Raw genomic sequence first — 27,599 nt, 5'->3', positions numbered from 1 at the left:
GTAAAAAACCCAAGGTTGAGGCAAGAGCAGTGAGATTTCTCTCTGGCTGCGGACAATTTCTCGATAAATCACGTGACAGTTGTAAGATGTCCGCCATCTCTAGTGACCAAGTCACACTGAGATCGTCCATGATGGGGGGGGGGGGGGGGGGGAGCGCGATGAAATCAGAGCGGAGGACCATCAGAATAATCAGTAACTGAAGTCAACACCAAAGATAGCGACTCAATGTTACAAGTATATCGAAAAGACACCCTGACTTTGCCCAGTTGGCTCTGGGCAAGATTTCCTCACTGTCCTGTAATCGGACCCCTACCCCCCTCAACATGGGAAGGGCTGAAAAGTCAAGAGAACTCCATAACTCCTTCCGGTGCCCCTCCTCCCAGTGACACGCACTGCCACTTCCGGCGTTCCAACCCTTTACTTCAGAATTCTATCTCCGGGGCTACCGCGCTCAAGCCAAGGCACAACAAAAATGTCTGGCTCCATGGCAGACCTTGAGAAAACCGACTTGGGGCCCTTGGTCGGCGCTATTGATCAAGGGACCAGCTCCACTCGCTTTCTAGTGTTTAATTCGACTACAGCCGAACTCCTCAGCCATCACAAAATTGAGCTGAAACAGAAGTTTCCAAAGGAGGGCTGGGTCGAACAAGACCCCATAGAGATCCTGCAGTCTGTCTATGACTGTATGGAGACAACATGTGAGAAGCTTATGGAGCTGAATGTTGACATTTCCACCATCAAAGCCATCGGGCTGAGCAACCAGAGGGAGACTACCGTTATCTGGGACAAGTTTACTGGAGAGCCTCTCTACAATGCCGTGGTTTGGCTTGATCTTCGTACCCAGTCGACGGTTCAGCTTCTCAGTAAGAAAATCCCTGGCAATAACAATTTTGTCAAATCAAAGACCGGCCTTCCTCTGAGCACTTACTTTAGTGCCGTGAAGCTCCACTGGCTCTTGGATAATGTGAGAAAAGTGAAGAGAGCTGTCGAGGACCAAAGAGCCCTTTTTGGGACCATTGACTCTTGGGTGATTTGGAACCTGACCGGAGGCATCCACGGAGGGGTCCACTGTACAGATGTAACCAACGCCAGCCGAACCATGCTTTTCAACATTCACTCGCTGAAATGGGATGCAGAGCTGTGTGAGTTTTTTGACGTTCCTATGAATATGCTTGCAGATGTCCGCAGTTCTTCTGAGATCTATGGACTGATGAAATCCGGAGCTCTGGAAGGTGTGCCAATATCCGGATGCCTGGGAGACCAATCTGCAGCTTTGGTGGGACAAATGTGCTTCCAAGATGGGCAAGCCAAAAATACCTATGGAACCGGTTGCTTCTTAATGTGCAACACAGGTACAAAGTGTGTCTTCTCTGAACACGGCCTCATTACTACTGTGGCTTACAAGCTGGGCCGAGACAAGCCAGCCATCTATGCGCTGGAAGGATCCGTTGCCATCACCGGGGCTGTCGTCCAGTGGCTGAAAGACAATCTTGGCATTATAGAAACCATAGAAGAGATCGAAACACTGGCCGAAGAGGCGGGATCGGCTCACGGCTGCTATTTTGTTCCAGCATTCTCGGGTTTATACGCACCATACTGGGAACCAAGCGCAAGAGGTATTATTTGTGGACTTACTCATTTCACAAACAAACAACATATCGCCTTTGCTGCATTAGAGGCAATCTGTTTCCAAACCCGGGAAATAGTAGATGCCATGAATCAAGATTTTGGAACACCACTCACCCATTTACAAGTAGACGGAGCAATGACCAACAACAAAATTCTAATGCAACTTCAGGCGGACGTACTGTATATACCAGTGGTGAAGCCTTCGATGCCGGAAACAGCTGCACTGGGTGCGGCCATGGCTGCTGGAGCTGCAAAAGGAGTAGAGGTCTGGAGTCTGGAAGCTGATGATCTATCGCCTGTCAATGTGGAGCAGTTTGAACCGCAGATAAACGCAGAAGAGGGTGACATTCGTTATTCTACTTGGAAGAAAGCCGTGCAGAGATCCATGGGCTGGGTTGTACCTCGGAGCCGTCTAAGCGGCCATCTTGATCTCCTCTGCAGTTTACCACTGGGTTTTTTTATAGTGTCTACCATTATGATGTTAATTGGAGCAAGGTATATCTCAGGAGATCCCTAAATATATGAAATGCCTTAAAGAATTCCCAAGGTATAACCTTTAGTATTTAACAATAACCAAAAAACCTAATAATTTTTTCTCTGCATAACTCATTCCTCTATAAGAATATATTCATAAAGATTAGTATGACCCATAAGAATATAGCAATGTTGTAATAGATAAAGAAATATATAGTGTGCTTTTCAAAAATCAGCACTTAGGATTGGAAGAAGGAGTCAACTGGGGGGGGGGGAGCTGAACCTCTTATTAACCATTATCATCCTATCATTTCTATGATCTAAGAAAAAGTGTGATTCTAGTCATATTATTTTCCATCAAATAGTTTCTTATATGACTGACTAGAATATTATTGTCTGTACTCGGTAATTACGATCTAAAGAACAGAGATGCGTTTTTCTTATTGGCTCCCAAAGTTGATCTTGTTCACCTGGTAAGGCATTCAAAGCCTTTCTTAGATTTTTCATAGCAATCTTTTCAACACCTTAAAGGAGTAGATGTTCAACAATAGCCCAGTGTAGATGTTTTCCTTAACTTAATTTAAGCTAAGTGGAATGATCCCTTAAAAATACCAATATAACTAATTTTTCCTGTATCTTTTGCTTGCCTAAATCTTGTAATGGAAGTTTTTTTCCCTTCCCTATTGACTTTAGTTTTTTATATATATACATATATATTTTGCTCTGAATGTATAACGGGAATATCGACATATTTTACATATGTAGGATTAAAATAAGTAGAAAATGTATTAATATCTACTGAGATGATTTAGGGATAATAGTTATGGCTATTGAAAGAAGAATGTTGATACACATTATTCATCAGAAAAAAAAACATTTTCTTGAGGCATCAACTTTTGCAACAAAAATATACATTCCACATAATAAAAATAAGCTTAATTCTGTAGTAAATCTTTCCTACCTTCTTCCATATATCTCATACTAAAAAAAAATACCCCCCAATAATTTAATAAATGAATTTTGCTTCAAATAAAGATGTTTCTGTGTTTTCATTTGCGTCACTTTGGGGTTTTAATGTTATCAAGTTCTTTTATTTTATGGAGTTCAGTGAAAGATAGCAACTTGCTATCCTGTCATTATTAAGTTATTATATTATTTTATCCTTATTCCAGTCCCTCATCCCACCCACCCCCCAAAAGAAAGAATAGAAAAAGGGACTTGATTACAACTTAGATAAGGTGAAAATTTATTTATGAGAGTCTAAGGACCTAGGATGTGGGACAGAATGTAGGGAGAGTGTGGTAACAACTTAGTTCAGAAATGGGACTTAAGATTGGTTTTAAGCAACTTAAGGAGAAAACTTACCTATCAGAACCCACAGGGGGTGGGGGGAATCCTAATATCTGTGGGAGGTAAAAAGTAGCAGAACCCAGAGATGGGGAAGTACTGTATTTAGGGCAAGGTACCATGAAAAGTCATCTTTCCAAGTCACAGGGGTGGGAGTCTTGAGTTCAGTAGAGGTGGAAGAGTCAGAGTACAGGGCATATGGTTTGGAAGGGACACGAAGGAGTACAGAGGTGGTTAAGACTAGGTAAAGGAAAAGCTCACTTCTTAGAACTTTAGAGCTTCAGGGACTGGGTACCAAGTTTTGTTTTTTTTGTTTTTGTTTTTGTTTTTTTGTTTTTGTTTGTTTTTGTTTTGTTTTGTTTTTTGCTAAGGCAATTGGGATTAAGTGACTTGCCCAGGGTCACACAGCCAGGAAGTGTCTGAGGCCAGACTTGAACTCAGGTCCTCCTGACTTCAGGGCTGGTGCTCTATCCACTGCGCCACCTGGCTGCCCCTGGGTACCAAGTTTTGATGGGAGGGAGGGAAGAATCAGAGTAAAGGAGAGAAGATTTAGATGTGTTGTGGACAGAAGATATTTCTTAAACCTGAGAAAGGTAAGTTAAAAACTTGAAAATCAGGATCCCAGGGGTGGGGGGCCAAGTTCAGGTGGGAGGTGGCAGATGGCCAGGGTACACATAGTTTAATGGGTACAAGTGTACACTTGAAGTGGGAAATGGCCCAGAATGGAGCAAGATAAATTGGAGAATTACTTATTGGAGCCCCACTGGTAGAATTCTGAGGTCTGTAAGGAGGTGGAAGAGAATGCAGCATGGTTTAGAAGTGGGACAGAGCCTGAACATAAACAAGAGAAAATTTGAAGATGAGACATAACTGATTTGAAGTAAGAGTAGCTGAGAGCTCACTTCGAAGGAGTAGTAGGAGTAGGAATTTGAAATCTGTGAGAAGTGATGGGGGTTAGGAAAAACTTTAGATTAAGTATGGACAAGGAATATAGCTGAAAATGCACCTTTCAGAGAGTCAGGGGTCATTCTCCAATTTCTGGGGAGAGACTGAAGACAGACATTGGAGGGGCCAAAGTTTGAACGTGGATGGACACGGGACACATCCTAGTTCTGGCCAAGAAAAGATGAAAATTAATCTACCAGACCCCCCCCAGGGGGTTCCCAGTAGGAGGTTGAGGATGGTCACAGTGAAATGGGAATGATTTGGAAGTGTTTAGAAGATGTGGCATGGCCTGCTCTCAAGCAGGGTAAGTTAAAATCGCAGCTATCAGAGCCATAAGAAAGGGAGTTGGGGGAGGGAGGGAGAGGAGGGCCAGATTGGCAGTTTAGAGGTAGGACAAGGCCGGGTTTCAAGATAAGGAAGCAATATGGCCTAGTCCTGAGAAGAGCAAGCTAAAGATGTGCTTAAGAGTCTTAGTTCTGGTAGAAAAAGGAGTTTAAGGAGAGTCGGACAGAAGAGGGCCCAAGTATATAAGGGTCCTTGTTTAGACAAGGCATTGGGGCCTGGCCTATGGAAAACTAAGCAGAAAGTCGTCTCTCAGCTTTAGGGTTGGGATTTTGAGTTCTGCTGGAGATGACCAAGGGACAGAGGACGGGGGGGGGGGGGGGGGGGCGCAGATTTAGGACATGGCTAGGACATTGATAGGAGCTGATTTAAATGACAGACATGGCTTATTTTGGGCAAGATAAGGAGGAATGTCACCCCTCCAAGCCCAAAGGAAGATTCTGCCTTCTGTGGATAATAGAAGTCAGTCATCAAGGAAGCAGCCCTATGCCTTGGTCATAGTAGAGAACTGGAGAACTTTCTTCTTGAGGCTCCTTGCACCAGGCTGGTGGAGACCCAGCAACTCTGGGTCCTGTACATGGCTCTTTCCAAGGCTAAATTCAACAAGGACAGCCAAAGCGCTAGGAGTCATATCCCCGGCCTCGTCCTCCCGTGTATCCATCGGACAACTGGACTTAAGTCTCAGAGTTATTCTCTGGAGGCTGATTGTCCAAAAGAGGCTAAAAGAGATCAGCGGGGCAGGGCAGTAAACATCCCTGGGGAGGGGATAAAATCAGAGGGGATGGGGGGGGGGTCAGACTTGGGAGAAGAAAAGGCTTGGCCTCCCTCCTGATCCTAAACTTTGTTCAGAGAGGAAAGTATGTTCTATCACCAGCCTAAGAAGAGGAATCCAATTACAGCCACATTTTGTAATGAAATCCCACATTTGGGAAAAGGGAAAGAAAATGAAGAGAAGCTATTTCTCATTTTCCATCTGATATCTCTGACTGAAAGAAAATCATATTAAATAGAATATCTATCTTAAAACAATATCAGAGATGTCAAGCTGCCAAAGGCAAAAACTACATAGTTAAAATGAAAACTGGAAGCATTTTACTCATCCAACAATCAGAAACTTTCCCAGAAGATATGGTCTCATTATGAAAAGTCTGAATTAAAAATCTTTTTAAAACAGCAAGAAAAAAAAAAACCAAAAAAAACCCTTGACATTTTTAGCTTCAGCTGGTACCTGGAAAAGAAGGTCCCTGCAGCACTGCCACAGATGAGAGGGTGGCTACTCTTACTCCTACAACTAATTAATATAAAAAAATACCAGTTCGTGCCCAAGCGTGGGTAGACATGCTCATGTATGTCTGCCCATTATCCCACCTTATGGGGAGTTAGAGTACTTCTCTGAGTTTTCCTACAATATGAAAGGAGCTGATCTTTATAACCCTCCTCCAATTAGTAAAATAAGAGACTCCTTTCAAACATCACAGAACAGGAGTCAGAGTCAACAAGGCACAGTAGCAGTAAGAAGGGCAGCCCAGCTCCTTGACAAAGATCTAGAAAATGAATCTGACTGAATCCTGATTGGGAAATCTGAGAAAAGAACCTCACTAGCTTAGGATAGGAAGAGAAAAAGGACTGCTAACCCAGGGAACGGCATTGAGGCAGAAATGTGGGGTGTGAAACACATGTCCTGTGACTGAAAAAGGATGTATACCAGAGCAGGACTGGCACTGAGCTAGGAGAAGGACCCCAGGGGGTCCTAGAACTGGTTCAGGGTAGAAAAAGAGAAAAAAAAGACCAATCAATATGAATCCAATATTTAGAGCAATTTTATTGTTGTGGCAATGATTAGAAACTGAGGGAGTGCCCATCAATTGGGAAATGGCTGGACAACTTAGGGTATATGCATATGATGAAATATTACTGTGCTACAGGAAATGATGGAGATGCTTTCAGAGAAATCTGGGAAGACTTCTTATGAACTGATGTGAAAAGTGAACAAAGAGGACAGGGATATTGGGGAAAATATTTTTTTATTATTAACTAGAGTTTTTATTTACCAGATATATGCATGGGTAATTTTACAGTATTGACAATTGCCAAACCTTTTGTTCCAATTTTTCTCCTCCTTCCCCCCCTGCCACATAACAGGTTGACCAATACATGTTCAATATGTTAAAGTATAAATTAAATATAGTATATGTATACATGTCCAAACAGAAAACAAATGTCTTTGAAAGACTTAAGAATCCTGCTCAATATAATGATCAACCATAACCATCGAAGGCTCAAGATGAAGCATCCTGCCCTCCTCGAAGTAGAGGATGGATTCAGAGTGAATCTATCTATCCATACATGTCCAACACAGTAATTTTGTTTTGATCGGCAATCCCTGTTTGTCAGAGATTCTGAGGCCTTAGTTTTCATTTTTGCTTTTCTCAGGAGGGGGAAGAGCTGGGAGAGGAGAGTGAGAACACAAACCAAAAACAAAACTGGAATTTAAAAAAATAATAGTGACATCTGAGTACAATTTTTTTTTAAATAATTAAAAATGTCAAGGCCCCATGACATTCCCTATTGTGGGGAGGTTTGAAATTCTAGTAGTAGACTTCTTGGCACTTGGCTAGACTGAATCTGAACAAGTGGAGTACAGCCTGGCACAGGACCCTAGCCAAAGCCTATCTCAAATGGGAGGGATTGGCAGAGCTTTCGTGGGATCTTTGAGAGTCCAGGGTCACCTCCCATGCCATGGGACAGTTAATCAGTTCAATGTCATATTGAAGACTTTTTTTTTACTGTTTTGATGAAACATTTGTTGTCCTTTTACAACAAGTTTTTGGTCTCCAAACTGCATTTAGTTGACTTATTTTTCCAACATTAACTCAAGAGCCGATGTTAAATAAAATGAACCTTCTTACTAAGTAAGTAAAGATGCATCAGTTATGGCCCTTATCCTGCTGTGGACAGAGAAAGAAAGGGCAGCATGGGCAACATGGAGTGAGGTCCAGGCACTTTTTTTACTGCTATGGGATGGATGCTAGCTCCCTTGCTCATGTCCCACACAGGCCACCCTCCAAATTAAATGAAACAGGCTCAAGGCCTGATTCCCTGTTGGTAGTTTACTCTCCACCTCCCAAATGAAAATCATTTTTATTATATTGCTCTTTCTTTTTCTTTTTTTTTCTTTTTCTTTTCTTCCTTCCTTCCTTCCTCTTTCTTTTCTTTCTTTCTTTCTTTCTTTCTTTCTTTCTTTCTTTCTTTCTTTCTTTCTTTCTTTCTTTCTTTCTTTCTTTCTCTCTTTCTTTCTCTCTTTCTTTCTCTCTTTCTTTCTCTCTTTCTTTCTCTCTTTCTTTCTCTCTCTCTCTCTCTCTCTCTCTCTCTCTCTCTCTCTTTCTCTTCTCTTCTCTCTCTTTCTCTCTTTCTCTCTTTCTTTCTTTCTTTCTTTCTCAACAGAAACCCTCAGTCCACAGTCTGACTGGAGCTTAGTTGTTTGTATTGAGGAATGGAGCAGGCTCTTAGTTCCCCTGGTTTCTCACAGGCAAGAGGCTCTCTCCCGTGGTGACCAAGGCCTGGCCAGCCACTGCCACTTAGTTATACAGGTCCCTGTCATTGCCTTCTGTGTACAATTTGCCACCTCTGCCCCCTCCACTGTGGCCAGCCCTTCTTTAGCTACCTGAAGGGAATCTGAAGCTGCCGAAGCCCCCTGCTGTGCTAAAGGGTCTGGACAAACCTTCCATATTTGCAGATATCACTGTCAGTGACAGAAAGGTGGGCAAGCACATGGCCTCTTCAAAGTAGTCCTCCAGGATTGGGTTATCCTCTTCTACCTCAATAATAGAGCAATTGATTTGCCTTTCCTGCTCTCTTTAAATTTCACTCTCAAGGGACTAACAGCCAGTTTGCAACCATACCGACAGATCTCTGACAGGGCAGTCAGTGGTCACACTGGCCAGGAATTCTAAGTCTACATCCTTGTCAACTGGAGACTTTCTCAGGCTGGCCTTAAGAATTTCAACATGTGGGGCAGCTAGTTGGTACAGTAGATAGAGCACCATCTCTGAAGTCAGAAGGACCTGAGTTCAAATGTGGTAGAAAAGGGAGTTTAAGGAGAGTCAGATAGAAGAGGGCCCATTTCCTGGCTGTGTGACCTTGGCAAGTCACTTAACTCCAATAGCCTCAGCAAAATAAATAAATAAACAAACAAACAAATAAATAAATAAATAAATATTCAACATGTGATTGATGCCAGTTCCAATAACCTTGTGATGAACAGGACCATCTACACCCAGGCTATGGGAACTGAGTGTAGATCACAACATAAAATTCTCACTCTTTTTGATGTTGTTTGCTTGCATTTTGTTTTCTTGCTCATTTTCTTTCCTTTTTGAGCTAATTTTTCTTATGCAACAAAAGAAGTGTATAAATATGTTTACACATATAGGATTTAACATATATTTTAACATTTTTAGCATATATTGGATTACTTGCCATCTAGGGGACAGTGTGGGGGAAGAAGGGGAAAATCTGAAACACAATGTTGAACATTTATCCATGCATGTGTTTTGAAAATAAAAAGCTTTAAAAAAGAAAAGAAAAGAAAAGAATTTCATCATGGATTCCAAAGAGCTCAAAAAGGAGGGAAAGGGTCCCACATGTACAAAACTGTTTGTGGCAGTCCTTTTGTAGTGGCAAGAAACTGGAAACTGAGGAGATGCCCATCAGTTGGAGAATGGCGGAATAAGTTATGGTATATACATGTTATGGAATATTACTGCTCTGTAAGAAATGACCAGCAGGATGATTTCAGAGAGTCCTGGAGAGACTGACAGGAACTGATGCTGAGTGAAATGAGCAAGACCAGGAGATCATTGTACATGACAAAACAAGGTTATACGTTGATCAATTCTGATGGACGTGGCTCTTTTTCACAGTGAGGTGATTCAGGTCAGTTCCAATGATCTTGGGATAAAGAGAGCCATCTGCCCCCAGAGAGAGGACTGTGGGAACTGAGTGCAGATTGCAACATAGTATTTTCACCGTTTTTGTTGTTTGCTCACATTTTGTTTTCTTTTTCTTTTTTTCCTTTTTGATTTGATTTTTCTTGTGCAGCAAAATAATTGTGGAAATATTTATTAGAAGAATCATACATATTTAACCTATATTGGATTACTTGCTATCTAGGGGAGGGCGTGGGGAAAAGGAAGGAAAAATTTGCAACACAAGGTTTCAAAAAGGTGAATGGTAAAACTTATCTATGCACATGTTTTCAAAATAAAAAGCTTTAATAAAAAAAGAAAAAGTAGAATTTCAACATGGGACTTTTCATCAAGCAGGGGTATATAGAGGAGCTTGTCCAAGTAGCCATGCTGAGAAATTATAAGGTCAATAATATCAGTCCAGTTGACGGCACCAACGATGAACATGCTTTTCTTTGTGGACATACAACTCTGTCAGGATCTGGTTGATGACTGTCAGCAGCACTTCCTGCATCCCTAATGCTGCTACCATGAGCCTTGGCGATGGAATTCAGTTTATCTGAGAACAGAATGCAGGGGTCAATTTGGTGGCCTTGTCAAATATCTCGCAGACACTGAGCTCAGACTCAAACCACATGGTGAGAAGTTCAGGACCCCTGATGAAGGTGAAGTTTGCCTGGAATTCATTGATAATAGCTTTGGCCGAAAGGATTTTTCCGCAGATAGGGGGTTCATAGAGCAGGATTCCCATGGAAGATGTCATAGTGAACTTGTCTGAATGCTCCATAAGGTACAGAAGAAGCACTTGGACCTCCTGCTTGACATCCTCCCAGGTCACCTGTTATATCTCCACAACAATGTCCCATAAGTGCTGAGGGGTTGTTCTGCCTCAGAATTCACCAGAAGGCATGCATGGTGACAGCCAGGGTGTTCATCCTCTAGGTTAATGAAGGTACATCTTCTTTCAAATGACCTTCCATGTTGCCTCTGAACAGAGGCCTGTCAAATCAGTACCTACATGTCTGTAGGTCTCACTGGCCATCTATTCTAGGCCCATAACATCTACCAGCTTCGTGTCCTTGGTAAGGATCTGCAGAATCTCCAAATGTCCCATGGCATCAGGAATTTCAATATCTGCCTCCCTGAAAAATTGGCTCAACTGTCTAAGAGCTGAATCAGTGCTAATGGGTCTGTTGCTTGCTGCGCTAATGATCATGTGTGCCCTTTGCTTCAAACCATCCATAAAAGTCAATAGCTATTATCGGGCCGAACTCTGTATTTGAAACAAGGATTCTTACAAGGTGCTAACTCAGTAGAATTGATAAGACAATGGTTATCTAGTTTTGCATGGTGATTAATAGTTCTCTAGTTCAGTATGATTGATTTAATCTTAAAACAAATAATGGTTCCCTAGAGATATAATGATTGGTGTATACTCAGTATAGAACATATAAGCAAGAAGCTCTCAGGGCCAGAAAAGACAAGCGCACTAGAAGCTCTCATAGGCTGAGACAGATTCATTCCATCTTCCACCTTTGTAGTGGATAGAGGCTGAAGCACAACCCTTTAGATTAGGAGAGATTCAGAGGGCAGAGCAGGAGGCAGGAGCTCAAGCTCTCAGAATCAAGGAAAGAGATAGGCCTCTAAGAAAGCTAACTGAGACCATTGGCCACAAGGAAGCTAGCTGGGCCTCAGGCAAGGAAACTAGACTGTAAAGGGGAAAATAAAGAATTTGAACTTTATCCCTGACTATTCTTAGGGTGATTAATCTGCTGAAACGAAGGCTAGTCCAGAGACTTCCAGAAAATGAATGAGAACACTACAAATAGCTATGACACAAGTAAATGTTCTACCTCTCTATGGGTAGCTCTAGCTAGCAAAGGCATTTGGCTCCTCAGTGAAAATGATGGAAAGAGCATTCTTCTCTGCTTCTGCAAAATCCTTTCACAGATTGCTCTCTGAAACCAGTCAACTTATTCATACTCTCAGGACCAAGGATGAGAAATAAAAACATCACACTTGGAGTCTTCTCTGTTCCAGAGGGCCCAAAGAGCAGGAAGCCCCGAGGAAGATTTATACCAATGTCATTAAAGAGGACTGGATGTCTCAGTGGCAACTCCACCATTTTCTTTATCTGAGCCAACTGTTTTTGGCAACCACCACCATCATCATATCCCACTTCACTGAGGGATTCCTCTTCATCTTCTAGTTTGATGGGCGTCCCCTCACATCGGATCTGGAGAAACAATTCAGTAAGGGCTGGGATCTGTCTCCACCACTTAGGATTCTACAGTATATATTCCACCATGGACAGGGAAAATGAGTTGATAAACTTCTAGAAAGTATGGCTGGAGGTACACCTCAAAGAGATTTCCCATGATGCTTCCTACCACTTCATCAAAGGGCAGCATATGGATATATGATGGCTGATGATATCACCCAGGCAACTTGCACACAGTGTGTGTCACCTCTGAAAACCTGCATCTTGGTCTGAGATGGGGAAACCATATTGTTGTCTTCATTAATAGTTTCATGAACAATTAATTGAACAGATTTCTCGGCCCATGGCACGTGCCTCTTGGCCTGCTGGGTAACAACTGTGCTCCTCTAGAATAGCCCTACTATGGACAAAGTAGGTGGCTGCCCATGTTGCTCTTTAAAGAGCATTTCCCTCCCCTCCCCTTCCAAAAAGCTTCCTCACACTGGAAAAATTTCTCCTTTATTTATTTATAATTTTAATACAAAAAACAGGAAAAGAAAAAAATTGCCATATGTACAGTAAAACACAAGTGAGGATTAAAAATATAAAGTAAAACAATTTCCCAAAAAGCCTATATAATAGATACTACTCTTGTGTTCAGAGTTGTCCATCTTTTTTTGCCTCCTTGTAGCTTTGCTGTGTACTTTTGGCTTTATTCTTTTTTTTTTCTTCTTCTTCCTATCCCTCAACTTCCAAAAGGCTACAATTAAGCATAGATACATATACACATACATATGTATATGAATACACACATATATGTAGATGCACATACACAGACATTTATATGCGTAGATGTCCATAATCACACACATATATACACTGATATATGTCAATGTAAGACTGTACCATGCTTGTTTGTCTTCTTTTTCTTCCTTCCTAAGTCCAATTCTTTCCACATTTTAATAACTTCACCAACTCAACATTTCCTACATCACAGAATATTCCAAGTTTGTGCTGTCTAGCTATTTTACATAATATGAAACAATACTGATTAATGTCATACACCATAATTTCCCTATTTTTTCTCTTTTGATGAAATCTATTTAAGCTTTCACTTTGGCTGACATCATAATTTTTTAAATAAATTCTATGCCTGATTTTCATTTTTGTTTTTCTCTTATTTCTGAAAGGATTTTTTTTATAGTTTTTCATTTATTTAATAATGTTAATGTTTTGAGTTAGAGATTCCCTTTCTCCTTCCCAAACCTCCCCACCCACCAAAAAAGCAAACAATATGATATTATTTATACAAGTGAAATCATGCAAAACGTATTTCCACATTAGCTATATATACAAAAACAAAATAAAAAATAAAGATACTTCATCAGTTATCTCTCTGAAGGTAGACAGCATTTTTTTTCACTATCAATACTTTGAAATTGTCTTAGATTATTGCACTGATCAGAGTAACCAAGTTAGCCATCATTACAAAATTGCTATTACTGTTCACAGCCACTTCCCACTTCTTCACTTTACTATGCACCAATTCATATAGATCTTAGCATATTTTTTCTGAAACCATCACTCACCATTATCTATAGTACAAAGTACCCCATTACTTCAATGCAATCATGTCACAATCATATGTTTACTCATAAACTTATGAACATACCCTTAATTTTCAATGCTTTGCCAGCACCAATAGAACTGCCATTTTTTTTAATAAAACATATAGGTCTTTTTTGCTTTCCCTTTGATCTCTTTGGTGTATAGACCTAGTTGTCCAGTTGCTGGGTTAAAGGGTATGCTCAATTATATAGCTCTTTGGTAGAGTCCCCAATGAGTAACCAGAATGATTTTTCAGTTTACAACTTCACCAATAGTTGGACACCAATTATTGCCCCTATTTTCTCACATCTCCTCCAGCATTACTCATTTTCCTTATCTATCATGGTAACCAATGTGGTAAATGTTATTTCAGTTTGCATTTTCCTAATTATTAGGGGTTTAGAGAACTTTCTATGACTATTAATAGTTTCTATTTCTTCTGAAAACTATCTATGTCACTCAAACATTTATCACTTGTGAAATGGCTCCTATTCTTATAAATTTTATAAATTTAACTATATATTTGAGAAATAAGACCTTTATTGGAGAAACTTTTATATTCTTTCACTATCCATGTCATTTTTAAGGTAAAATGTAATTTCTTTTGGAATTTTTATATGCATTTTTGCTTTTGTCTTGTCTAAAATCATGATTATTGATTGCTCTTGCAGTTTTTATTTCATCTGAAGCATATTAGACTCTGCTCCAGCCCTTTCAGTGTCTCTTTGTTTCAAGTGCATTCCTTGTACACAGCATATTGTTAGATTCTGATTTCTAATCCATTCTATCTGCTTCCATAATGTGTGATCCCATTCACAGTCACAGTTATGACTTTTATATATTTCCCTCCAAACTATTTTAATCTGTTTATCTTTCTCTTTTTAATCTATCCCTCCTCAAAAGTCAATTTGACTTCTGATTACTTCTTCCCTTAATCTACTCTCCCTTTTATTAGCCCTCTCTTATTCCCATCCCCCATTTCTACTACAATAGCTCTTCCTTGTACACCTCTTTTATATGAAAATATTTTCCTTATTTTTCCTCTCCTTTCCCATGTGTCCCAGCGCATCTCTCTTTCTTAAGCCATTTTTTAGATCACCCCCTCCTAGTCAACCCACCCCAGTACCCGCTGTGTAGACTCCTTCTCACTACTCTAATAATGAAAAAAGTTCTTACAAATTACATGTATCTTTATTATGGGGTGTCTGCTTTGGGCCCGGCCATCCTACCCTTTCTTTCTCTAGTGGAAGAAGCATATGATGGCCATCCAGCTGATCCAATTCAAGCTGGTCTCACTGCACATCTCTCAGTGTTACTTCCTGCTCAGCTGTGACTACCAGTATCTTGTGATCATCCACCTCATCTGGATTTATGGGACCATCTTCTTTGTGTTCTTCTCCAACCTCTGGATTGATCCTATACAAAAGGCAAGCGGCTGCCAAGAGATATCCAGCAAAATAGGATGCCCAAAGTCAAGGCGAACTGAGCCAGGCTGGCCTCACCCCGGCCCTCACCTACCACCTAAGTGCCTCGGTGCTGCACTGAGGGGAGCCATATCATGCGGGCAGGGGGTCTGAGGATCTCATCTCTGCTGGTGGGTCACAGGACCTGGCTAGAGGGGGGGTAGACCTGGACTCTCCCCTCTTCCTACAAGTTGGCACACAGGGACCACAACCACCCCCCTCCCTGTACCATATCCCTAACCATAGGGGCTTCCTTGTCCTCTGCCACAGCACAGCCCTGAGAGGTGGGGGTGCAGTTCTATTGCTTCTTGAAGTTTTATAGCTCAATTCTAATTTTTGAGAAATTATTTTCTTCAGAGAGCTTTTGGATTTCTTCTTCCATGTGGCCAATCCTGCTTTTTAAGGGGTTCTTTTCTTCAGTGAATCGTTGTATTTCCCTTCCCATTTGGCCTATTTTGCTTTTAAATCAGTGAATTTTAGGCTAATTTTTTTAATGTGTTATTTTCTTCAATACTTTTGAGTATTTTTTACCACTAAGGTATTAAGTCTCTTTTCATAATTTCCTTGCATTTTTTTATTCCCTAGCTTTCCTTTATTACTCTAATTTCTTTCTCTAACACTTCCAGAAATTCTTCCTGGCCTTGGATCCAATAAGCATTCTGCATGTGTAATTTTGTTTATAGCTAATTTCATGTTATCTTCTTTTATGTTTATGTCTTGACTCTTTTCTACCACCATAGTAACTTTTATATTGAAATGTTTTTTGTTATTTGCTCATTTTTCCAGCATATTTCTTGACTGGGGCACTGTGCCAAGCTTCAGGCTTTTTCATGTTGCTATTTTGAGAACTAATTCTACAAGTCTGCAAGTTTTCAGGACTGCCAAGGTGATGTTATTCTGGCAGAGTTGCAATCACTGTTATCTTGGTTTGATTTCTAATATTCATACCCAGGTAGAGGTCCTACTTCAATGCAGCTGCAAGTACTAGTGCTCTTAGTACTTAGCCCTGAAACTATGACCTGCTCCCTTGTGACCAATAGCTGTGCCCTGAAATGGTGAATTTTCACAGTTTTGATTATGGGCAATAGAATCACCATTCAGTACCAACTGTAAAGAGTCCCCTGTAATCTCTTTGTGCCCATTTGTCTCATTCTCTTACCATCTCTTGGCTGAGAGATCCCAAAGCTGCTGCTGCTTTTGGGACTGCCTCTAAGGCCCACAGCTAGTGCTCCTGCTGCAGGTGTTTGTGCCTACAAATATTACCAAGTTGTCCTAGGCTGGGAAAAATGTCTCCTGTGATCTTTCATTGACTCTTCCATTCCAAAATTTGATTTGAGGCATTATTTTAAAGTTATTTGGAGCAGAATAGTAGGAGAGTTCAGCTGGATCCTGACCTACACTTCATCATTTTAATCAAGGAATTTCATAATGCTAGTTTCTCTTAAGAAGTGTCTTTTGAAAAATATTTAATATAAATGAGCAAAGGGACATTATCCAGTCATTAGCACCTTAAGTGAAGAAGTTTAAATGAGCTAGCAAAGATGACTAAATTCAATGCTATTCAATTCAATAAATATTTATTAAGCACCTGTCTTGGGAAGAACATTGTATTGGGGAGCAAAAGGGCAGGAAGTGAACATCTCTTAACTGCCTACTGTGTGCTAGGCACTGTGCTAAGTGTTTTACAAATAATGCGATACCTTGGCACTTATCTGCTTCAAAAGTCATCGAATTCAGTATTCTACACATTTTGATAAGAAAAAAATTTGTTGGAGTGGCTGGTATAGTCAGCAAGAGGAAAAGCAGAAAAAACAAGAATAGCCGCAGAAACCCAGGTAAAAGTTTGGTGAATGACCCAGACAGCTCCAAGCTCCAAGTATGGTGTAGGAGGAGAATATAAAGATTGTAGTTCCTCTCAGAAAGTGACCAGGGTCAAGAAGGGAGGAGACCACCTGGGGTGGGCTGGCTTGTTTCTCCACAGCTGGAAGCTGCCTATCTTCTGGAATCAATTAACAATGAATACCGGGTACCACTGTACTCTTTTCATACTCAGCCACTTCAGGTAGGTGTAACTAACATCATCCCATCCCCATTTTATCATTCAAGACAATGAGGCAAACACAGATTCAGTGACTTTCCAAGACTACAACAGCTAATAAGTATCAGAGGCTGAATTTGAACTCAGATCTTCCTGTGTCACATAGCTGCATCTTTAAGGTTAGGCCATGAGGAAGTAATGGGGGAAAAGGAGAGGAAGGGAAGAGGTTAGGTGCTCTAGCTACCATCCAAAATAGACAATGTATGGGAAGGTGTTTTAGTGAAGGAAAAATCACTGAAAGGTATAGGAGACTCAAAGGGGAAAGAAGTAGAGATGGAATGGTGAAAAACAGGTGCAACTTATACCCAGCCCTGTATGAATAGCCTTGCTCAGCCATGTAGGTCCTCTGGAAACCTCAGTTTCCTCATCTGTCAACTGGGGAGAATAAACCTAATGCTGTCTACTTCATTGAGTTATGCAGAAAAACTGACCTGCCTAAGGTTACCATGTAAGTGACAATTCTGCCATTCAAAGCTGAGTCTTTTGATTCTAAGTTCCTTGCATTTTCTATTGCATCATATTAGAAAGAAAGCCAAAGGTGCCTGCTTGGACTTCCTATGGACTCTTCACAAGGCTAAGTCGTTATCTGTTTGTTTGGTCTTTATTTGTGATTTCATTAATGTAGGGAATTCTCAGTGTAGAAATTCTGTCAACTGATGGGCAACTTACTTATGGTTTAACCAGTAGTGGTTTTTTTTGTTTTCTTTTGATTACCTGATATTCTTGAGAAAGCATAGTGTATAAAGCTATCCATCTTTTTGAAATTATCTTTTGAAATTACAAAGACCTAGTTGAGAACACAAGAAAGATGTGTTGCTTTAACTTAACTAATGCATAAAAAAGAAGGGGGGAAAGGAAGACTCTTGGATTTAGAACTGGAAGAGAGATGATCCAACACAAAGAGAGAGAGAGAGAATGTGACTTAGCCAAGACTATAAAATCAGAACAAGACAGTATTTCCCCGCAGGTATCTCAGTCCAGTTCCAGTGCTCTTTTTCCTCTGTTCCATGCTCAGAAAGGAAAAGAGAGGATCATCTGCCTGTGAGTCCCACAACCGTCACTTTGTCATGGTTCACCCAGTCCCGGTCCAGTCTGACACGGGCAAAAGAAGAAGGTACCTGGCAACTCTTCTTGGCCAAAAAAGCGTGGGACGACCCTTGGCCAGCCCTAATTACTTTAGTTATGTGTGTGATGTCTATCTCTATGCAAGACTCTGGACAAGGCACTGGGAATACAGAGATAAGCAAGAAAAAGACAGCCCCTGTCTTCAAGGAGCTCACATTTTACTTGGGGAAGAAAGGAAGAAACAGAATGTCCAGCATCTAAACAGCCACAGGAATGTAAGATAACTGGAGTATGGAGTGGGTGGGATGTCAGGAACAATTCCCTGTAGGAGGAAACACAGGGCTAAGTCCTTTAATAATGGCTACACCAATTAGGCAAGGATTTAAACTTTGCAAAATACTTTCGAGACACTACCTCAGTGGATGTTAGCCACCCTGATCTGAGTACCTCAGAAGGAAAATTCTGCCCTATGTTCGACACCCTTTTAAAAGCCTCATTTAGTTTCACTTCACTCCAAAACAGTGGGACATACAACTGAACCAGACTGCTACAGTCACAAAACTGGGGGCTTGACACGTAATTCCAACTAGGAAATGCTTCCCCTGCTTGCAGAAGCCGGGTACGGTTTTCTTATCACTTCTCCCCAAGACCTGTTCCTTTCCTAGGACTACCTCCTTCTGCACAGCTTCCAGAATGACTTTACAGGGAATTCTTCCTTGAAGCAAGCAGCCTCTGTATCATTAGCACAAAGTAATCCTTAGTATAATGGGCTTTAATTGCCTTTAATTATTTTATATTTGAATTACTGTACACTGCAGGACATTTAGAAACATAATAATAAAATATCTTATTATGGTGGTTTATTGAAGTACTTCCCTCAACTTTAACTTCTGGGAATTGTGCTGAAGTCCAACTGTGTCTGTAAATCATTCTAATCTCTCTACAGAGGTAGAAGGTACAATGGGACCCTGGATAGGAAAGAAAGCGTGTAAACTTTTCCAATTCCCTCATATTAGGACTCACAGTTCGTTTCTATTCTTATCTTGATTAAGTTCCAGTAGAAGTGAAAAGGGCTAGGAGAGAAAAGAGTGCTGTAATCTCTACCACCCGAGTGGCTAAGGCTGGTGGAGCTCTTGAGTTTGGGAGCTCTGAGGTACAGTGGCCTAAGGTGACTGACAACTAATTATTTCAAGTCAGGCCCTAGGACCAGGGGGCTCACAGCTTATCCAAGGAGGGCCCAATTGGTCTAGCTCAGAAAGACAGAGCAGGACAAAGCTTCCCAGCTGATTAGGAAGGGAGGAAGAAAGGAGAGGAGTGAGTGGAGGGGAGCAGTGGCAAAGAGGAATAAGGAGGAGGAGGGCAGAAAGCGGGAGGGGAAAGCGCCAATCTACCCATGCAGCAAATAAGCCTACCCCCTATCCTAGTTCATAATAAATCAATGCCTTCCTCTTTCTGCCAATGAAAAGAAGTCATTTGTTCCCAAGAAATCCCTGCAGCTAACTGACGAGAGGTGACATCCGCTTTCCAGGTGGTTCATATATCTCCAGCCAGAGCCATTCTCTAAAAATGTGAGTTAAAATAATGTTTAAGATCGTGAGGCAAAGTTCCTTCTGAAAAAGAAGAATGGCACCATTTTCTCAGCGGTCCCAGGCAAGGAAAATGTTCATTAGGAATAAGGACTACATGGAATAAGAAAGCCAGCTATGTTAGCAGAAGAAAGGAAATAGAGCCATTATTGCCCATAATTTCCTGGTTTCTATTCTTTCTTATTCAGTATCCATTTCTGGAGGAAACAGAAAAAGCATCTTTAAGAAAGAAAATCTATGTATATAGATGAACTGTGGTTCACTGAGCTTCCTTGGGTGGTGGAAAGATACAAAGGAAGCGTCCTTGAAACAGGAACTTTCATATCCACTGGAACTTTGGAAACTGGCTTCTGAAGTTGAGTTTCTCCTTAATAGGCCAGGGGAAGTTACTACTGTCTCTATGACACAACAGCAGTGCTGCTTTAGTATAAATCCTTTTATTTACAAATCCACAGACAGAAAATTGAAAGCGGGGTGGGGAGGAAGGGTCAAGAGGAAGACGGATCCTAAACACTACCATTTCTGGACACGGTTTTCAGGAGACAATCACTATTTTCTTTGGGCAAAAGCCTTGAGAGGAACGGAGCTAATTCAACATCCTAGCGAGACAATAAAGTCCATTTTGCAATTTGAACAGCATTACTGAGATTTCATTCTGCCAGCCAAACAATTTTAACTTTTTCCCTAGGCAATCAGAATCTTTTCCTCTGTCTACTCCACTAAACCTGGTCTGGGTTGGATGTGTGCTCTTCACCTTCCACTCCTCTGTGCCTTGGGATTTCCTCCTTCTCATTACGGCCAGATCAATAGCAGGCCAACAATCTCTTAGAAAATAGCAAAGCCGACAAAATTCTAGGGGCAAAATTGAGAGAATAGAAAAGTCTATTTTTTCCTCCTCTAATATATATTTTAATTGTTTGGTAATGCCGGCGTGGCCTGAGATTCTGTTTTGCAGTGATTCTTACGGCCTTGTGCACATCTATCCTTATGGAAAAAAAAAGAAGAAAAAAATGTCCCATATTTTGGGGGTAAATCTGTCTAGATAAACCATCTCTGGTGATGAGCTGAGAAGATGATTCAGTACTAGGAACTTCTCAGAAATGGCTCTTCTGAAGCTGTGCTGAGAATGTGCTTTCTTGCTTGAATCCTTCAGACTCCTCAGAAAGCACTCAGCAACATTTGGACATGTTTTTATAGCATTACACCAAAAGGATCCACAGCAATCATTTTGGTGGAGAGAGATGCAGAGGTCCATTTTGCCTCAGGTGATGAAAAAGCTACTGAACTTGCAGACAGAGACTCTAGATTTTGGTCTCTGATCTGTGAGCCTGGGTAACTTTTGGAGCCTCTTTGAAGCTGTTTCCCCAGTTCTAAAATGAGGAGACTGAATTAGAAGCTGTCTTCAGAACGGAAATGGACAAAGATGCAAAAATCACCCAGAAATAGATGTGGGACAAATACAGGCTGCTGACATTGATTAGACTAGAACTCAGCTGTCGAGCTCTCACGTTCCATGACGAGACTCTACTGTTTTGCCAAGTTCATAGGCTTGAGAGCATCAGGCTCTGCCTAGACAGGAAAAACTACAGCTAAGCTTCCCTTCCAGTTAGAAATGACTTTATCCAAGTTGTTTCTAGAACAGTGGGAAGCTAAAAATGCCGAATGCCATGTGTGAATAAAAACCAATTCTTCCACACTAAGATAAGAAACAGCGGGGATATCTTTCACCGCCATCCCAAGACTTCACAAGCAAATGGGCATAGAGAGAGAGTGATGGCACATCAAAAGCTCTACTAGTTCTGGCAGCTTCCAAATACTAGCTGAACACCTTTCAACTTGCAAGAAGAACTAACATGGAGAAAATCCTGTCATTTCCCTATTTTAACTCCAAGGCTTTCCTCATTTTCCCCAGCATACTTCAATTGATTTCAATAGGAATCCATTAGAAGAACAAAATAAACATTTCAGAATAAAAATGGTGACTGTGTTTGCATTAGAAAAAAAACATTAGAAAAAGCATCAGAATAAGTAAACCTGAATTCAAATGCTGTGTCCCTCACTAACTTTTGCGGCCTTGGGGGGAACCCCCCCCCCCACAGTGTCTTATCTGATTTCATTTTGGGTGTTTTAAATGAGAGGAGTGGATCTGATTTCACCGAGCCCTTTCAGAGCAGACATCCATGGTAAGTCTTGGACCTTTAACTGCTAATGAAGCTGAGATATTTCAATTCTTCCCTTTTTATTAATCACTTTGATTAAATGCTGTTGGCCATCTGTTTGTTTGTTTGTTTTTTAAGCTAAAAATCTATGTCTTTACGAAGGCTGAAAGAAACACGTACGGATGCTGGTGAATTAGCCCAAGTGACTTTCCTTTACCTGGCTGTCTGAAGGAGGGTCAGGTGCAGAGCAATTCCCCAGGCCTCCTGCCACGCAGACTTCTCTGTCACTCCATGATAGTTTTCAGAATAATAGGTGAAAATGTCTTCTGCATCTGGCTGCAAATAAGTGTGAACAAGATTCCAGAGCCCTCGAGCACTGCTGAAGATTAGAAACATCCAAATGAGGCCTCGGCCACTTTGGACTCCACATGTGGGAGTTCCACCATCGGAGAAGAGCGATGGAAGAAACAAAGCCCAGCAGCAGCTGGGCATCCACAGGCTCACTTCACAATAACTTGATTTACTTTTAGACATATCAGAAAAGGCTCCTTTCTTCCTCCGTGGCTTGGAACATTATCAGCTCCGTTTTCAAGTGGTAACAATGGACCTTGACTAAGGAGGTCCAGGCTTTGAGAATATGGTAACACTGAAAGGCTGCATGGTCTTGAGTCGGTCACGTTTCTTCATCTAAAAGGGAGGGTAATGTGTAATATGGATATTTCCCAATTTTCAGAAGTTTTGCTTTCCGGGTGGTAAGCACTTTCCTCCAACAAGCCCTGGTGGGGAGGTGCTACAGGTGTTTACAGAGGAGGAAAGTGAAACCAGTCTTTAGGGTCCCAGGCAAGAGGAAGATCCCCGAGTTAGTTCCAAGCCACCTCTCAATATCTGCCCTCCCCACCTATCAGGGTTGTTTCAGGAAACCTACACCATGGAAAGGGGAGTTCTTTTAGTGTTTTGTTCATGGTTTCACCGATGTAGAAAACTCCACGGTCTTCCCAAGAGCAGCCCTTTCTCCATCTGCTATAAGACACTGCTTCTCTTGAGTTATTATAGTCATTGAGCTATGATTACAGATTGGAATAGACTGTTCTTACAGTTGGCATGGCACCTTTAAAAAACCCAAAGATCCATGGGACATGTGGTGTTTGGTAAGCCGTGTTCTTCCCCTTTCCAAACAACCGCCTTTTTGTTCTTGTAGATGTGGTCGGGTGACATCCCCATCCAAGATTTCCCAATCCTCCAGCTCGCTCCCTGGCTGGGTGTGCTGAGTTGGCATTCTTGGACACACAGTTTTCTCTGTAGTTTCATCAAAATATTACACACTAGAGGGAACACTTCCACAAATGCTGATTCAGCATACTGAACAAGATGGGCCATGAGAAATTTATAGGAGGAAGAGAAGGGAAAGCAAGGGAAAGAGGTAGGACAGGAAGGGAGAGCGGAATGCTAATGTGAGTCTGACTGCAGCTTGAGGATCCTGAGATCAATTAATTTCATTTTGCTAGAAAGGAATATTGAGCTAATCCCACACTATACCTTCTAGTTTAATTTCCTCTACTTGGATAATACTTTTTAACTTTTCACAGCACTTTCACGCCTAGCACAGTATTTAATCTTGGTGGCAACCCTAGAAGTCAAGCAGGGCAGGTATAATTAATTTGAAAATCAAGAAACTTGAGGTGCAGAGAGAGTAAGTAATTTGCCTAAGGTCCTACCACAAGTTAAAGGTTAAGAGCATTCAACTAGGAGTCACACAATCTGTCACAACAACAACATCCAAACAAAAGGTCACTGAAGCATATTTTTAAAAAATGCACAGAATAGTCCAGAAGGAATTATAGATAAATAGAATGACTCTGAAAGCCATATGCTGAATTTATTATAAAGAAATGCTACAATATTTATAGAGATATCGTTTATTTTAAGAGAAAAACTAGCCATACGGAAGACAGAACTACAGTTTCACATGCAGTCCTCTTCTGTATATGGAACCAGCCATTGTATGTGCTGTTTGAATTCAGAATAAAAAGAAAAAGACTGAGCTCTAGACCTAATTGTGTCACTTTGAGCAAAACATTTCTTCCTGGGTCTAAATTTCATAATGAATTATCATTGACAATCTTAGGCTCTCTTTTAGTGTCAATAATACGGGACTCTGGGCACCAACATCTCCCACCTCTTAATCCATGCTCCTTCTAGAATCATCTCCAAATTAAGTTCTACATTTAGCACAGAAGTTTTTCTACAAGTGGGACACATATGCACATACAGAAACATTTGTGTAAGGCACACTTTCTTATTTACTCAACAATAGCACCATCAAGATAGACACAGCACATGCAATGTTGAATAAACCTTCTCTGGAAAATGGAGATATTAGTTCATTTAGATGTCCCAAAGCTGATCCAGCTAGGTGGCACAGAGAATAGGGACAGGAAAACTCACTCGTCTTGAGTTCGAATCTGGCCTCAGACACTTAATAGCTGTGTAACCCTGGACAAGTCACTTCACCCAGTTTGCCTCAGTTCCTCATCTGTAAAATAAGCTGCAAAAGGCAAATATTCTACTACCTCTGCCAAGAAAACCCCAAATGGGGTCACAAAGCATCAGGCAAGACTGAAAAATAACTTAAGAACACCAAAGCTTATTCTTTTTTTCCCCCCTGAGGCTGGGGTTAAGTGACTTGCCCAGGGTCACACAGCTAGGAAGTGTTAAGTGTCTGAGACCAAATTTGAACTCAGGTCCTCCTGAATTCAGGGCTGGTGCTCCATCCACTGGGCCACCTAGCTGCCCCACACCAAAACGTATTCACTGTTCCATCCAGCAATTGTTTGGTAAAGCTGCAGGGCACTGTCCTAGGAATGGGAGGAGATCAAGATAAATAACATCCCCTCTCTGCCCTTATGGGGTTTGCCTTCCACTTCTGAACTTCTTCTTCCTCACTTTTAAAATATCTCTTCCCACATCCCTAGTCAATTTGCTAGGGTGTACAAACTGTCTCTTCTGTACTGAAATATGGAAAGGAAGGGGAAATACCCCTGTCTGCTCCTTTTCTACCTGGGCTCATAGAGATGACAACTGTCTGAATGAATCAATGTGTTAACTATGTGTGTGGCACTGGGAAAATGAATATAAAATTGAGTCACTCCTTGCCTCTAAGGAGCTCCTGGCATTTTAATGGGGGAACTAATGTATAGATCTGTGGTGCTCAAGGAAGGCTGCTCTGTTACAGAGAGCAATAGAGATGGTGAGTAGGTCCCCTTCCAGAAGATTTAGAGATAGCCAGGGTGGACTGCTGGATGGAGGAGGTCAAATCCAGCTTGCTCAGGGACTGACTAGATAGTTGGCTAGAAGAGTTCCCTTCCTATTATGAGCAGTCCAGTCTCAGAGCAGGAATTTCCAAAGCTGAGGGGACTGATCAATAAATTAACACACATTTATTAAGTGTTCACATTATCCATTAAATGCTTGAAGCCACACATCAAGTCCAGCTCAGATACAAAGAAAAGCTAAAAACAGTCTTTTCCTTCAAGGATTTCACATTCTCAGTAAGGACACAAGATAGACAAAAGCAGGACATACATCATGCATGAAGAATAGATGGAAGGTTGTCTTAGGGAATAAGATAGCTGCAGCTAAGGGAACGAGGAAAGGCTTCCTACAGGGCATCATGGTCCAGAATGTACTGCAGCAGAGCTCATGGCAAGAAGAAGGCCAAGGGCTATGGGCGGTTGGCATGGTGAGGTAGTTTGTGTGCTGACCAATGGGAGAATACACTTCTGAAAGGGACTATGTTCTTGTTCAACATCACTTGGAAGCTCTCCTTTTTCAAAGTCCTCTTCAAAGAGGATCAGTGACGACATGGCATGAATATGGTTTGGATTTAAGTAAGGAAGACTTACGTGACATTGTCATTGTCCAGAATCATCAGATTCCAGAGGCAAGTCAGGACGACTGGCAACTGGGTACGGCCTGGGATGTAACGGAGGACCTTGGCATCTTTGATGTCCATATGCAGTCCTCTAGCTCGAAGCCTTCTTCAGCCCCCTTGGAGCCATTGGAACAAATCATTTTCCTCCACCCATTCCACTGAGGGAAGCCTTCACAAGCCTGGGGCAGATACTTCCCCACCTTGAAAATCTAATTTAGCTAAGCGAACAAGAATCCATGCCCCCATTAAACTAGAATGCCATTAAACACCATCGTATAAGTTATCTAAACCATTTCAAACATCGGTCACAGCTTTGATGGGGAGTCCATATTTAACAGTTTGTCCTAAAATGACATGACAAAGTACATGCTCCAATCATCTTAGTGTCAAAAGCCAAATGCAAGAAATATCACTTGCGGCAGTGTGTCAGATGGAATGCTCATGAAATTAGAGACAGGAAAGGGACCTCAGACACCATCCAGTCCAACTGAAAAAGTCACTTAACTCTGGTTTCCTTAGTTTCCTCATCTGCTGAAAATGAACTGGAGAAGGAAATGACAAACCACACCAACATCTTTGCCAAGAAAACCTTAAAAAGGATCACAGTCAGACTTACTGAAAAATGACTAAACAAAAACATGTTGTTAGGAAGTTCAGTTTTTTTTCCCCTACAACAGAGCCTGAATCTGCTTCTCCAAAATTTTCACCCATTACTTCTCATCCTGTTTTCTGTGGCTAAATATAAGTAGTATAGTCCCTCTTCCATTTGACAGACACCAATGCTGATATACCCTCTATGTGTTTTGTTCTTAAAGCTAAAGAATCTTAGTAGGTCCTCTATCCCCTTCTCCATTTGGATCTCCTTCCTTTGGATGTTCTTCACCACATCTATATCCTTTCTGCAGGATGGCACTCAAAATCTTCATTTATCTTTCCTCCCCCTTTTATTCCAGCAAAAAATTGACTGCTACCCCTCAAATTGCACTATATTATTGATACTTCCACTTCAAGATGTCTTTTGAATATCGGCCTTCTTTGAACAGAATGCTACTTCTGCAAGGTTCAGAACACCTCTGTTTCACTTGTATCCTTATCCTTTCCCCATCTAGCTGTTCTCTCTGTATTCAAGGTCTCTCTACCTAATACTGTTCTGTGCAAAGGACCACTGTCCATGAAGTACTCATTGAATACTTTTTTTTATGGAAAACCATCTTATCGTCCCTCTAATAGCAATCACAAATATTTGAGTGTTAATTCTGTACAAGGCACTGTGCCAGGTGCTATGGGAAATAGAAAGATTACTAAGCTAAGGAAGTAAGACATAAATAATGATAACTCCCAACACTACAGAGCTTTAAAGTTTGGGGATACAGTGGAAAGAACACAGCATTTGGAATCAGAGCACCCGAGTTCAAATTCTGACTCCATCCTGACTTGCTTTGGCAAATTACTGGGCTTCAGTTTCCCTTTCCAAAAAAAGAGAGCTCAAGTAGGAGATTCCTACTATCCCTACACAGACTATTCCACAACTTCGTTTCTCGCTCCAAACTCTATGAGGTAAGTAGCAGGAGCGTTAAAGCCATATGTCAGAGGAGGGAAGTGAGGTTCAAGTAGAAGAAGCAACTTGACAGAAAGTGCTGGAATCTGGGTTCAAGCTCATGTCTCCTGATGAATGCTCTACCCATGACACCGAGCTGCCTCACAGGCCGTGCACATATACCAACATGTGGCAGTATGTGATAACAGCCAAGTAAATGTGAAGGTCCTACACGGTTAGGAGCAAGG

At 41.3% G+C, this 27,599-nt stretch overlaps 2 protein-coding genes and 2 pseudogenes across 6 annotated transcripts in view; 1 reads left to right on the top strand and 3 right to left on the bottom strand.

The window, feature by feature from the left end:
• TENM1 (teneurin transmembrane protein 1) overlaps window positions 1-27,599 on the bottom strand; it is a 3,105,198-nt gene that overhangs the window by 2,032,997 nt on the left and 1,044,602 nt on the right. The gene's annotated exons all lie outside the window — the stretch shown is intronic.
• On the top strand, window positions 324-3,137 carry LOC141548376 (glycerol kinase-like). Its single transcript, XM_074277235.1, is given in 3 exon segments — window positions 324-356; window positions 358-446; window positions 448-3,137. Coding segments are annotated over 3 exon segments (1,821 nt in total). The 3' UTR covers window positions 2,147-3,137.
• Window positions 8,394-11,370, bottom strand: LOC141549035 (transitional endoplasmic reticulum ATPase pseudogene; annotated as a pseudogene).
• On the bottom strand, window positions 11,574-25,895 carry LOC141549034 (transitional endoplasmic reticulum ATPase-like; annotated as a pseudogene).

Source organism: Sminthopsis crassicaudata, chromosome X (assembly GCF_048593235.1).
Source record: "Sminthopsis crassicaudata isolate SCR6 chromosome X, ASM4859323v1, whole genome shotgun sequence".
Lineage (NCBI taxonomy): Eukaryota > Metazoa > Chordata > Mammalia > Dasyuromorphia > Dasyuridae > Sminthopsis > Sminthopsis crassicaudata.
The sequence above is the reverse complement of the archived record's forward strand: the minus strand, read 5'-3'. Positions and strand labels throughout refer to the sequence as shown.